The following is a 15,255-nucleotide window of genomic DNA, read 5'->3' as shown; positions in this document are numbered from 1 at the left end:
GCAGAGCGACCGCAGGTACTCGCGCAACGACATAGAGGTGACGGGCGCCCTACCGGCCGCCGCCGCCCTGCAGGTGAGGCGGGGCAGCGAGCCAGCCCTGAACCAGCTGCTGCCCCCGGGGGCCCCCCGCGCCGACGCCCGCCCCCCGCCGCCCGCCGACCCCTGCAAGCGCTGGTCCGCCACCCCCATCGTGGTGGACCGGCCCCCCAAGGTGCTCCCCCCTCTGTCCCGGTGGCGGGTCCTGTCCCGTAGTCATCCCCTCGCTCCGGTCTAACCACGAACAAAGGTTCGGGAAGCGAGTTGTGCTGTGCCGTTGATTCTCGGGGTCGTCTCTAAAGTCGGTTTACGGACGATAATTTTTACGTGATAACGTCACGAGAAAACATTGATGGAAAATTGCGTTCTTTTTCATTTTTAAATATACGTAATTTACAGTTTTTGCAAATTTAATTTAAATAATTTGTTTAAATGTAATCACCAGAGACCTGGAAATTTCGCGGATTCGCCTGGCCTCAGGATAGAATTCAAAGTCATAGGTATGCTCAACCCGTGTTTGCTCTCTCATGGGTTGATTTATTTGCGAGAATAGTTTTATTCTTGTTAAATGACACTGCCTGGTTCGCTTACTTCTCTCCTAGCTGGGCATTTTCGCCTCACGGTCAAAATAACTACAGTCCAATCATGAACACATTGCGAGAGTGTGAATGTTTGCATTCTAGCTTGCGACTAAATGAATGCACAAAATTTTCTTATCTCTAGTAATCACTACCAATTAGTTAAAAGGCCCGCCTTAACCTGTTTGATATTATGGAAGATTTTCTCACACGGTGGTTAACCGGTTCTTGCACGCGCGGCTCAGGCGGAACATGACAATTTTCCGTGCGTGCAGCCGGCGTTCGTCGATTTATAAGACGTTATCACGTCAAAAAAATTACGCAGCTTTATTTTGCATGGGTGAAGTAGGGGAGGACGGGGCAAGACGACGAATGACTTAGTTCCACGTCATGTTATTAGATAGCACCACCTAACAGACACTACTAGCGCTCCACACTGGTGGGCACTAAAGAATCGCACAGTGAAGCCGCTGCCACCATTTAGTTGTTTGTTAGATGATGTTCGTACATTTGGTCTGACGTATTGTAATTTTCAAGAACTTCGAAGTAATATCTCATGGACAAACAGGTAAGATATTTGGTTATTCAATGCCACACATTATTACCTTAGACAATATAATTTTCTTAACCACTATATATTGTTAACCTTTTATATTTTTTCCTAGCGAAAAAATCCAATACTAATAACATTGCTGATCGGGGCAAGTTGACTGGGGCAAGATGATGACTCGTCATCTTGCCCCAAGTGCTTTTTTACAGTTGTTTTTTAATTGTTCATGCCCTACAGGCTTTCATTAAACAAAAATTCTAAATAAAAAGTATTTAGCCTACCTAATTGTATTTTCTTCCTAGGAAATGCCTATTCATGGTGGAAGATTTCGAGAAGTTTTCACTGAAGAGCAGCTAGAATATTTAAGGAACTACTCGACAGCAATAGATAACATGTTTTTTTTGGGATGACAAAGCAGCAATGTAGAAAACTTGTGTTTTACTTTGCAGAATATAGTGGAATTTCGCATCCGTTCAATGTGGAGACCAGGATGGCAGGTGAGGATTGGTTGGCTAGTTTTATGAAAAAATGTAAGTTCAGTTTTCGGAGACCAGAGGAAACATCCATTGCCAGAGCAATGGGCTTTAACAAGCCAAATGTTGACAAGTTTTTCTTAATTTTGAATTAAGTGCGGGAAAAACATAGATTTCCAGCTTCTGCCATTTACAATGCAGATGAATCTGCACTTTCCACTGTATCTAATAGGCTACCAAAGGTTATTTCACCCACAGGAAGTAAGAGTGTTTCCAAGATCGTTTCGGCAGAGAGAGGAAGAAATGTTACTATTATTTGTTGCATTAATGCTTGCGGATATTACCTGCCCCCTTTTTTGGTTTTCGCAAGAAAACGGATGCGACCTGAACTTGTGGAAAGAGCCCCTCCGGGAACCGTTGGACATTGCAGTGATAATGGTTGGAGCAATGGAGAAATATTTGTGTTGTTTTTGAAACATTTCGAACTACATGTGAAACCAACCAGTGAATTTCACGTGCTGTTTCTTGTTGACAACCATAAAACACACGTAACACTGGAGGCTATAAACTTTTGCCGGGAAAATCACATCGTTATGGTCGGATTTCCACCCCACACTACCCATCGTCTTCAAATGCTGGATGTTTCCTTTTTTGGGCCATTAAAAACCTATTACAGTCAAGCTTGTGACAACTTAATGGTCACTAATCCAAGGCAAGCCATAACTGACAAAAAAAATTGGTGAGCTACTAAGCACTGCTTATTTAAAAGCAGCTTCAGTCGGTAATGCAGTCAATGGGTTCCGAGAATGTGGAATTGAGCCTTATGATCCCCTTGTGTTTGCCGAGCATGATTTAGCTGCAGCGAACCCCACCGATCATGATCTTGCGATGGAAAAAGCAGTTAATGAACATCAGGCAGAGAAAACTGAAGAACCAGGACCTTCAAGAAATGCTACTTCCATTGAGCCAGGACCATTAAGAAATGCTACTCCCATTGAGCCAGGACCTTCAAGAAATGACATTTCCATTAAACCAGGATCTTCAAGAAATATTTCTCCGATTGAGCCAGGACCTTCAATAAATACTTCTCCCGCAGCTTCCATTGAGCCAGGACCTTCAAGAAATTCTACTCCCGTTGAGCAAGGACTTTCAAGAAATGCTACTATCATTAAGATAGGGCCTATAAGAAATGCTACTCCTGTTGAGCCAAAACTGTGCCGAAGTGTTTTCGATTTCAAACCATTGCCTAAAGAAAGATCATATGTGAGAAAAAGGATAAGTCATAAGCAATGTGCAAGTGTCATCACAAGCTCACACATGAAAGCGATGCTGGTTCAGAGAAAAGCTCAGAGGATAGAACAAGAACGTTTGAAGCAATAAAGACATGAGTCTCGAGATGCAAAAAAAGGAACTGTTACTAAGAAACTGAAGTTCGATTCTCGAGAAAAATCCAAGAAGCTCCAACTTTCGCCAGGCATGACTTCAGCTCAAATATCCGAAGTGCAGTGTCTTGTGTGTGATGAGATTTATGTCCACCCTCCATCAGAAGATTGGATCGAGTGTTGCAAATGCCACATATGGTGGCATGAGGACTGCTCGAACTTTGAAGGAGGAAAATTTGTTTGCGATTATTGTTTATAAAAACACCAACTCTGAATTAGTTATGTAAGTTAACTATTAATTGTAATTTTCAACAAACCAAGCCTTTAATAATATGCCATATATGTAAAAAAAGCATGTAACAATGTTAAATTAGTTGATTTACATTAGTTTGCATTCTAAGAATAAATATGTTTAAACTTGTGCAGAAATGTCATCTTACCCCGTAGTCAAAGTCATCTTGCCCCGGTAACGGGGCAAGATGGCACATTTGCATTATATTTTTAAAAGGGCAGAATTTTGGAGATATTTATAGAAATATAGATTTTTCCATGTAGTTACACCACGACAAAAGACTATTCTAATCGTGTGTGGAAAGAAGGAAATCGTATTTCCAAAATTAAAATTATAATAAATGACGAACTCTTAACATCGCCAACTTGCCCCGTCCTCCCCTATATGTGATGTTGAAGCATGTGCATGTATTGTGAATGTTTAGAGGCAGTATTGCATGGGTTGTGTTCACGAGTATGTATAGCACCACTGTTCTAGCATGCTGGTTGAATTTTTCTGTTTTTGTCAAAGAACATTATTTTGCTTATGTGTATGTTGGCTTTGGTATATGGTGCAGGTAGATCCTATATGTGTTGCATGTAGCATTAGTATTATAAAATAAATTTTGTATGTAACTGTACATAAATGTACATAAATAAAATAAAAACATTTGTAGTCTGTAGTTGTATGTATGCAATTAAAGTATAGCTTTTGAAGGGAACAATTTTTTTAAAATTATTCAGATCATGATTCTTTAGTCTTATGAGTTATAGGTTTAGAACAATTAGTATGTTTTGAAATTTTATCTAGAGCACATGACTTTTGTTAATGCATTAGAAACAGAATATAATTTTTTTTTTTTTTTTATAATTTAAGGGCAAAAGAGACCATCAAATCCCTTTGCCCTTAAATTCTAGTCTTTTATTAACAAAAATGTATTTTTTCCTTGGGATTAAATAGTTGGGAAAGTTTTTAGGATGAAACAGTTTTAAGCATCTGTGTATGTTTAACTAAACAAAGTTCTCCAACAACACAAAACTTGTTGCTGTCGTCAAATGATTTCATTAAAATAATTTTTGGTACGCCCATATTTCTCAAACATTTATGTGATGTGGTTTTTAATGGCTGATTATTAATCTGCATGTCAAAATGAACCAAAAAAAAATTTTTTTTCTTGTGTTTGTGCCCTAAACCCCACTGTTTTTGAAGAATGCTGGTATTAAATTTAGAATGAAAAACTACAGCCCTTGTCAGATGATCAATATTGCACACTGAAGCTGCTAAAAATTAGGGGCACGATGTACTCTCCTTGGATTGTAGTTTAAAGAAAATATTTGATTAATGAAACTTAGAAAACAATGTAAAATGCTTATCAAACCACACTTATCATAAATCACCACAATTTAAAAAAAAAAAAAACTTTTTTATTTGTTAGCAAATATCTTGTCTAAAAGTAAAGTGATAATTATGTGATATTTATTTTCATATTACAATTTACAAAAAAAAAAGTTCTGTGTTAAATATTTCTTATTCTTTCTGTTTGCAAGAAAATTTTGTACAAAAATAAAGATGCTGTCACCAAGTGATGAGTTAAACATAGTATTAGTTAGTGTTTATCACACATGTTTATCATCTTAGTGATTTTTGACTCGCTCACCAAGATAATCATGTTGGTTATCATGACCAGTTCCTGCATAGCTGTAAACTTATTTGAAAGGGGCTCTACAGTACAGCCCTCGTGTGGGATTACATAGTTCTTAATGACACACAGTACACGAAGCTGATACATCCAACAGCTGCGATAAAATGTGCAAAGAGATCTTCTCGTGATTCCACAGTTGTCTCGTACACCAGGTTTCACCCTCGAATATATATATTGTATAGAAGTCGCCAGCCCAGGTTAAAATATCTAATACGGTTTGAGGTAGTTGGTTAATTCACCGCCGCAATCGCCTCCATCTCTAGGGCATCGACTTGTGGTGGTCCCTAGCGGACAAGTGTCGAACTCTTCAAACACCCCTTCCCCCTCCCGTTCAACGACCTTGAGCTGCAGTGAATGTTGGGTGGGGGGTGCGGGGAATGACAGCGGGCGACAGAGCTGCGCTCTAACGTGTAAATAACAACCTAAGACGATACAGGGCGTTACGGCAGCGCCCTGCAGCGGTGAAGTTCCCAAGCTGCTCATCATACGCTCCTGAAAAACGTAGAGTAAATCCTATCCACTCGCGACTTCTATACAGTATATATATTCAAAGGTTTCACTTGGGAAAAGTCGAGCGGATTGAGGTCTAGTGACCCTGGCGGCCAGGCATTGGGACCTCCGTGGCCCGTTCGTGGTCCAAGGACTACATGATCCCAGAACTCTGTCTTGTCGCCCTCAGACTGCATTCTCCCTCGACCGTCTGTTCACGGAAATAAACACTGTGTTTCGTGATTGCCGTCTGTTAATATGTAACCACTAACTGTCTCTCTACAATTGTAGCTGCAGTCTTCAAAGGTGTACACCAGCCTTTAAAGCAATTCAGAGCCTAGACTTTTAAGTCACATGTATGTGAGAGCGTGCTGCGTACTTGTCATAAACGGCTGTCACTTCACCAACGCCAATTCATTATTCATGCCATCAGCAACCAGCCACAGGCAACACACCTGCTCTGTGCCGCAAACTGACTTGTGGCACGACTGTTTCCCGCTACCGCTCGGTTGCTGTGCAACTGTCGCCAGCCTCGTTGGCCACAGAGTGGACTAGTAATGACTGGTAGCTACTGGCATTATTGACTGTCCTCGGGGCTCTTTCAGAAAGCGAGTCTCAATTCAAAACATGAATGTCCTATGCCTCCGTCAAAATGTTTGTTTCTTAGTAAGTAATCAATAAAATTTATAGCTCTAATTCACGTGTTATGTTTTTAGCTTTAGCAATTACATGTGTTTTTTTTTTCTGTGTATAATCCATATCTTAGGTTTTTACTACATGCTGTGTTCCTAAATTTTGCTTTCAATAAATTTTGAATTAGTTTTCAACATCTTGATACGTAGTTACGTAGACATTTAATTTCAAGGGTTTTAGTGGCGGAAGAAATGACACTGCAAGATTGTTGTTGAGTTGTCGAGCCTGACTCTGTTTGATCTCTCGTTTCATCCCATTCTTACTGGAGGCCTTAACGAATAGAAAAATTGCCACTAGAACAGACAACATGTTTGTCATGGCAGCTATTAAATAAGAAATTACACAATAGCAGCTCGACAAAACTAGACAGAGTTTTACCACTTGGTTGCGGACCTTGCTCTCAAGGTAGGACATGCTCACATGTAGTTTACTTAGTTCCCAACAGAGTTCATCAAACATAAATCTTTGCTACTCAGTTGTAAGCATCGAGCAGTCAGTATGTATTGGTGTTAGATTGTGTGTGCGCTGTCTTAATAGGATCAATTAAACCACAATAGTAATAATGATAAAAAAAACTTTTGTGAAATTTAAGGACATGTCGCTTAGCTAGATATTTCTTAAATAAACACGATTTTTACATTTAAAAATGCATTTCAATTTGTAAATGAATTTTACACTAGAACTAAAATTTTTTTTATATAATTTGCGTTGTTAATTAATATCTTCATGTATATTTCCTATCCAAATTTTTTGAAGATTTAATTTTAGTTAAAATATTAAGACTTTACGTGAGTAAATATTGTTTCTTTTCTGTATCCATTTAGGACAGTTATAAAGAATTGATCAAACTGTTAGCTTCATTTTAAATGGTATTAAAATACTTCTGGTTTTATTTTGAACATTTTTCTACTTTTCTTGCACATCGACATAGTTTTTTTTTTGTAATGCTGTTGCAACTAATAAATTTTAAAATTGTATACATCTTTAAGGTTAATTGGGTCTTGGTGATAATTGAATTATTACTGGTCGGCCATCTTGATACAGTTGTTTTCTTTTTTTTTAATTTCTGACCAGTGTGAACACACAATGTTTGTAACAAGAAATCTCCCATGTTAACAAGAAAGTCCCAAACATACTGCCCACCGAGACTTACGTGAGGTCTCCACAGTACTTAGACACTCATAAATTCACACAATGTAGGCTATATGAAACATATTTACAAAAAACCACATTAGTTACTGGACAGGAAGTCTGTATAACTTATGCAATGGACGACAAAGTTCTTTCTTGGTGCGTACTGTGGTCACCCTGACTACTCCGTCCTTGCCTGGGTGCACCTTAACCACCCTTGAGGAGGCACACGCTCTTCACCAATGAGGTCAAGGTCACCTACAGTGAGTTCAAGCTTTTGGGTAATCCACTTCCTTTGGGACTGCAACTGCTGTAGATATACCCTGTACCAACATTTCCAGAAATGTTTAGTCAGGGTGCACACCATTTTCCACTTTCATCTCCTGGTAAGACAAATTGTCTGGTCATCTTCATCGGGTTCTGGTACAGCTACACACAGAGCTCCGATCAAAAAAATTACCAGGAGTCAATGCAAAGACATCATGACGAGATGGGAGTTAATAGCCTGGAGTTCAAGACAGCCTCGTCTCTGGCTCACAATGTTGTCAACTCTTCAAGAGTAAGAATCTGGTCGCCAATAACGCGACGAAGATGGTATTTGGCCGATTTTACAGCAGCCTCCCAAATCCTCCTTGTTGAGGACTTGCAGGGGGAGAAAGTGAAACACAATAGAATGTGCCAATGCAAAATCTTGCAAAGATGTGGACTTCAGGAGGTCGTGGAAAACTCGAGTGAGCTGTCTGGATGCTCCCACAAAGTTAGTGTCGAATCCGAGTGGAGAGCACCACATAATCCCCTCCTTGACACAAACCGTCAGAGGGTTGCAATGAAACTATCAGCAGTCAAGTCAGTCACAATTTCTATGTGGACAGCCTGTGTTACATTACAAAACAAACAAAAATGGAGATATATGCCTTTTGAATTGGACAATGACGCAATCCATTAACCAAATTGAAATGGGCCTGGCATAGTCCACACCTGTTCGCTCAAATGCCCCAGTCAGGGTAACTGGTGAATGGCAGATCACCCATTAGTGGTAATTGGTTAACAGGCTTACAGTGAAAGCACCGGTTGCATCTGAAGACTCCGGAGCGAATCAAACACCTCGCGGACAAAATCCAAAAGTGTTGGGAAGTGAGAGATTGAAGGAGTTGGGGTGCAGCATGAAGATATCTACAAGAGTGGTAACCACAGGTGGCCTTTGGGCAACACAATGGGATATTTGGTAGAGTATTTTAGAGTGGAGTTCTTCAATCGACCGCCCACCCTGAGCATATCATCATCATCATCATCATCATCATCATCATCATCATCATCATCATCATCATCATCATCATCATCATCATCATCATCCAATAAAGGAGACAGCCGTTGAAGTAGTGTCGAACACAGTTGTTTCTGTTTTAGAGAGTACACATCAGAATGGAAATGTACATGTTGTTTATTCCCGCAAATAACCCGTGTTTTGACTGCTGGAGTTCACGGGATGAGAGTGGTCCACGAGAACACATTTGTTGTCAAGCAAACTTGATGAAACATATTACATATGCCATTATTCTTACAAGTTTGGGCCATGCAGGGGGTTGCTGCATGATTTGCAATTCTTCACAGGGACCTTGCGCTGCTAGCAACGTGACTGTGAAAGACTTCAACTCGGGTATTTCATCTGGAGTCAGAGGTACACTTGATTTGGGGCCAATCATCTTGTGAGCTAGCAAGCCATTGTGGTGCATTGCCACCACAGATTATGGGACACGAGTTCATGTGGAAATATGCACATTATCCTTGGACCTGACATGTCTCCATTGTTGGGGAGGTACCCATTCTTGAATGTGATCCACACGATTTGCAATAAACGTTTTCAACAAGTAGAGTGGAGTCCTTATCCAAGCTAGAATAACACTTGAATCAGACCAGGCTAAGGCTGAGAGTATGGTTACATACTGGAAGAGGAATTTTAAGCAGTAGTCCAACAGTTTTGCCAACAGATGAGCACCACCCAGCTCAAATCTAGGGAATCACATTTGCTTCAGAGGAGAGACTTTAGAGTGGACAGACACATTACCACTTATATTGACGGATTTTATGTACACTGCAGCTGCATACACCTTTTCAGAAGCATCTGAGAATCCATGCAGTTCCACATTCGTAGTCCCTGGACATATATAAGGGGGCAGTTGAAGCGGTTTCACCGAGCAAAGGCTCTGTAGGAATTTGTTCCAAGGGGTCAAAAACACATGAGAGGGTAAGAGTTCGTCCCAATGCAACCCTTGAACCCAGAGCCACTGCATCAGGATTTTTGCCCAAATCACGATAGGAGATAACCGTCCCATTGGTTCATAAACACGTGCAATCTACGACAATACAAAACACTTGGTTTGTTGACCACTACCAGCATTCAGATCATAAGAAAAGGTGTTCCTTTTTGGGGTCACTGTAGGCCTAAGACATTTATGACAGATCCTGAGGAGAAGTCTAAAATGTGAGGGTTTTTGCAATGGCTAGGAGGTAGGTTTTCCAGAATCTTATGTTTGGTTACTTGACCATTTTCGTAGCTCAAAACCACCCGTATGTAACAGGTTGAGGAGTTGATCCTTCAACACGCAGGCTTCCCCCACTTGCACTGCCATCAAATACAACTCACAATTTTGTAGTAGAGCTGTAGGATTTGGTTGCACCATGATGAGGGATGTAGCATTCTGAAGTTTTGGAATCAACAGTAGAATGGCTATTTGACACATAACATTCCATATGACCCGAGTCATAGTAATCTTGCATGAATTCTTTGTACAAGCAGTTTAGATTCGAGTGGCATGCCAATCTTTTTTCCGAGTAAAAACCTGTGCTCTGATGAACACGAGAGTTCCTAAGGCTCTGAGAATGAGTTGCTATAGTTAGACTAATCTTGTACCTACCCGAGGCTTCATGAGAGTGCGTGTTTACAAAATAATTTTCGCAATAATCATCAGGTGACTTCACATGGGTATGAAGATGTTCTTCACATTCCCAAAATCACTTGAGCGTGAAATCAAGAGGTTGCTCCATACCTACAAACATTGATACGAAGTCATGGGTTGAGGTTCCAATGGTGCAATCTTCTGGACAGTCACCAATAAGAACCCAACCAAACTTGGATTCCAACACCACTGACAACTCATTCTCCAGCTCTTAAGCACCCACTCATACAACTGTGTGCATGGACATCAGCACCAAGAAGGATGTCAATGGGTGCTGGCGTATCGAAATGAGTATCAGCGAGAGAGAGAGAGAGAGAGAGAGAGAGAGAGAGAGAGAGAGCCCAGCTTCGTACGAAGACTTGAATCGACTGCAGCGCGGGGCAAGTCATTGGTAATCTTTTACACAATGAACAGTGAATGATTAATCTCAAATGTTGGCTGTGCTACTGACTGCATCCTGCAGTCAATTACACCTTTAAAATGTACAGTATTGGTGGACAAGCCAGAGATATGCTCAACAACCCTTCTCCTAGGTAAAGACAACATCCGAGATGCTGATTGAGTGATGAGTGAGGCTTGTGCTGCATTATCTAAAAGGCACCGCATAACATGATATTTACCATCTCCACCAAGGACATTAACCAATGCAGCGGCTAGGAGTACCGTAGTTAGACATTCATGAGCTGACAAACCAACAAACAGTGTCTCTGGCAATTTTTCTTTATCCGACATTTGAGGTTGATCTACAACATGAGTGTTTTCAAAATGCAGCGGTGTATGGTGTCTCAGAGGACACTTAGCACAAGTGTTCAATGGTGAACATTGAGTCAGCCTATGAGCCACACCAAGACAATTAAAACACAATCTATTATCTTTAACAATTTGCTGCCTTTCCTTTGATGATGCTTCGAGAAAGTGAGGACAAATGTAAATAGAAGGACGAGTATAAATAGAATATGTGGTTTGCTTACACAGTATGCATGATCTGGCTGAGCGGGATCCATTTGCGACAAACACCAACTTCTGAGCATTTATGTTAGGAAGCTTATGTGACACACCAGATTGCAAATACTTCGACCCAACATCAAGGGCAGAATTCATTTTGATTGATTCCTGTTGCAAAAACTCCCGTCAACTGTATCACTTCTGGTTGAGTCTCTCTGTCTTTATTGCAGGAATGTTCAAATTGTGTGCACAGTGATTTATCTAGTTTTTTTTCATCAAGATAACTAACCAAACAGGATTGTTTTGATAGACACTATGATCTAGTGCATCTAATGCATTTTCATTGAAGTCAGTGACAAAAATTGTGCAGTGATTTTAAGCGTGAAGAATTCACAATAGGTAATTCAAATACCCTATTGATGTACATAGTGGCCAAATTCCTGTGGTTTTGGTGCTGAGATGTCAGCAGCTCCCATGAAATAGTGTAATTTTCACTGTAATTGGTAGATTTTTCACAAGTTGAGAGGCTTCACCTGTGATGCATCCCACGAGGTATTGGAACTTCTCAACATCTGCCAAGCCCTGATTATCATGTATGGTTGCGTGGTACACATGCGAAAAATTAAGGCCACGCCTTCCACTTGCCAGAGAACATAGTCAGATTGAGCTTCGGCAACTTCACATTCATGTGCACAACATTGTTAGCAAGGAATACTAGGATTACTGAACGAGTATCTGAAACTAGAGCAGAGAGATCAGTGTGAAAAAAAAAATGCATTCTCTTCATTGTCTGGGGGGCATTCGTTCTTGCTGAAGAAACCGATCATACATCACCATGGCTAGCCTTTTCTACCTGGCAGATTTTTTCGGCGAAGACCTTCATTTCGTAGACCATAGCCAATGAAAACGTTAAGTGTGGCTGCATTATACATGTTTAACCCTGGACTCTTGCAGCTTCAAGCTGACCGTGAACATGGTAAACTTCATCATGCCAGCGGCAGAGAACGAACCTCAAGTCACAAATTAAGTGATAACGAAAAAGAAGCAGCAGGACTTAAGATAAAAAAGCAACAAAAAAATGAGTTGTATAATTTACGTTGGCAGAGACACACGAGCCACAAACGATAAAGATAAGAGAGCACCAAAGATAACGAGAGGAAAGCCAGGAATGTTAAAAGACACGAGGTAGATGCTGACAGTATGGTTTCACTCTCACACACGTACATGCGCGAACGCAACTGACGATAGGAAACAAAAACAATAAGTACAACTCTGCACATATGAAGTGATAATGCGGTTGGAGGACCAGAAATGTTTATTAAATTCATGTTAAAATCACATAAATTCCGGAGGACCACGCGCGCATAAATCACTACTGGTCGGCCATCTTGATACAACTGTTTTTTTTTTTTTACTTCCGGTCAGTGTGACCACACAATTTTTGTAACAATAAATCTCCCGTGGTAAACAAGAAAGTCCCAAACGATAGTATTGAGTGTTAAGTTGTGATGAGAAAATGAGTACGTAATGGAGAAAGTTATCAGATGTGATGGTAAATACATCAATATTACGTATAGAATTACATGGTACTTTACCAAAATGTGGCACGCCTGCCCTGAAATGATGCGCCATTGCCTGCCTTGAATGCCGTTAAGACCTCTGGGTTCCGGACACAAAGTTATTGAACTGGATCTCTCCTCAGAGTGGCACGAGGTGGCTCGGGTGAGGTGAAGAGGCCCCGAGCAAGAAGCTAACCTGCACTTGTCTGCTGTGCAGTTGGCTGTGCTAGAGCAATGCAAAGACATGGCCATGTGTGGGTATCTAAACATAGCTCCTGGCCAGTGAAGCTGCGTGCTGGGGTGAAATAAACTTATCGCTGTCCGGAAACAACAAACCCTTTTTGCACAAACAATCAAGTGTATACTTCTTGATTTAAACAGCGCCGAATGCTCTTTCTATTTCAGTCAAACATGGTGGGGAAATAAAACCACCAAAAATTTTTTCCCACCTTAAAATTCTTTAGGCATGCATTCAAAGAAGTTTTCTTGTAGTAATATTAGGTAGGGCACATGTTCGGAAATTACTGGAGACCTCTTATTTCCTTTTCTTGTTTGTTCATTGTCTCATCCTTTACATACCTTTTTTATGTGGTCCTCTTTACACAGACATACAGACACATTTTGCTGTAGTTTCTTGAAAAGTATAAATGGGTGGTTTCAGTGAGCTTGTCTAATATAATTGGAAATTGACAAAAAATTTCCAACACGCAGGAGGTTCGTGCACCATTTTGCTTTGACCCTTATTTATCTGACAGGAAAAATTTTTTTTTTCCTTCAGCCCTACTATTTTATTTGAGTATTGATTCTTGGAAAATCTTCTGTAGCTATAGTATTTGTAGTTATCTTTGAAAGATTTGTGCAATGGGAGTGCATGACTTGATGTAGGCTTTTGGACATACGCCATTGATATGCTCATGGATGCCTGTAGAAGAAAACTACAAAAAAACACAAATGACAAACACACAAATTAAGCAAAAAAATTGCTGTTGTCGGGATATAAACGCCACAGCAATTTTTTTTTTTGCTTAATATGTGCTTTTGTAATTTGTGTTTTTTGTACAGACATACATGAGCATAGCAATGGGGTATGTGTCCAAAAGCCTACATCAAGTATTTGTAGTGCATTCCAGATAGTTTGAGCACTTTTATATATTTTTTCTATTAGTCACGTGTCTTGATACGTGTTAGGAACGGCTGTCGGATGTTGGTGCTGACTGCACGGGTGCCCTCCGCGCACAGGATCCGAGGGAACGGGACGGCTGCAGCAACGGCTACCTGTCGCCGGGCGGCGGGGAGCGGTCGGCCTTCACGCGCTTCGCGAGGGACGGCTCGAGCCGGCTGTCCATGCAGTTCTCCGGCGACGCCCACTGGGCGGACGCCGCCGACCGCCTGGCCGCGCACCAGTCCAAGTCCCTGCCGCGCGAGCGGCGCCGCAAGGAGCCGCTGGGCGAGGCCAACTCGCCGCCCGCGCGCCTGCCGGACTCCGACCCCGAGGACAGGCCCGGCGTCGACAGGTAGCGCCCGAGCGCCTCTGCCCCTGGAGCTAGACCCCGTGACGTAGTTGAAGTCACTGTTTAACCTCACCTCCTGCCCCACTGGTGATGTTAAGTAATGATGAATTACAATCTCCGTCGTTATAAACAGCCACGTTCATAAAAAAAAATATTTTAAACTGTTTCCACACTGCAAACACTACACTTCAGCCAATGTTTGAACGTCCAGCCAAAATATTTTTTTATTTTCTTTATTTATTTGGAATTTGTCACGTGCCCACCAACAGTCGTAGACTTTAGTGGTGGGCAACTACATGCAATAACAGGAACACAGTTATCACTACCAGTGTATGGACTCCCACCTCCGTCGGTACCATGGGTGGAAAACATCTACAGATGGCCAGCAAACGAGAGCACACTAGCAGTGATAATAACAAAACAGACAAAAAACTAACAAAGGTTAAAGGACCATAACACATAAAACATATAGTTAAAATCATATAGCGCAACAATTAACTGGGGGGGAAAGAAATAGCTTCACACACTAACCATGTTATCATGTAGCATGGTCATCCCCTGCTTTACTGCATTCATATGTCCCTGTTGTTGCATGAAGTAGAATAACTAGCTGATTTTGATCTCTTTGTAATTTAATTTTGCCTTGATGGGGTGAGATAACAGTTTACACCTCTTCCTTGCCTTCCTCCAACGCAATTATTAAGGCCTTGATTCTTAACGGATAGTGGCTACGTTAGCTTGCTCTTTTCTCGTGAATCATTCTCTTTCTCAATGGCTAGTTCTTCACTGAATTGTGGCTTAATGACCCAGCAGAGAAATTGAAGGTCCCCTCACACACTGATATGGTATGTCAGTGTTAGTGGTAGTGATAAGGTGCAGTGGTATGACGTATACAGTAGTACATGAAGGTGCACATACTAGAATGGTATTGCCTCTTTAGTACGGTGTCACAGCTGTACGAATGCTGTGTGCATAGTT

At 41.1% G+C, this 15,255-nt stretch overlaps 1 protein-coding gene across 10 annotated transcripts in view; it reads left to right on the top strand.

Annotated features, from left to right (window-relative positions):
* The window catches only part of LOC134538818 (partitioning defective 3 homolog), a 116,062-nt gene that overhangs the window by 27,325 nt on the left and 73,482 nt on the right, over window positions 1–15,255 (top strand). For 7 of the 10 annotated variants that reach the window (XM_063380328.1, XM_063380325.1, XM_063380331.1 and 4 more), the window contains exons 3-4: window positions 5–211; window positions 14,006–14,280. In XM_063380328.1, the coding sequence (XP_063236398.1) occupies window positions 5–211; window positions 14,006–14,280 (482 nt within the window). Of the gene's footprint in view, window positions 1–4; window positions 212–13,954; window positions 14,281–15,255 lie in introns of all 10 variants that reach the window. The other 3 variants (XM_063380334.1, XM_063380333.1, XM_063380332.1) reach the window with 2 other exon arrangements.

This window comes from Bacillus rossius, chromosome 14, assembly GCF_032445375.1.
Source record: "Bacillus rossius redtenbacheri isolate Brsri chromosome 14, Brsri_v3, whole genome shotgun sequence".
NCBI lineage: Eukaryota > Metazoa > Arthropoda > Insecta > Phasmatodea > Bacillidae > Bacillus > Bacillus rossius.
The sequence above is the reverse complement of the archived record's forward strand: the minus strand, read 5'-3'. Positions and strand labels throughout refer to the sequence as shown.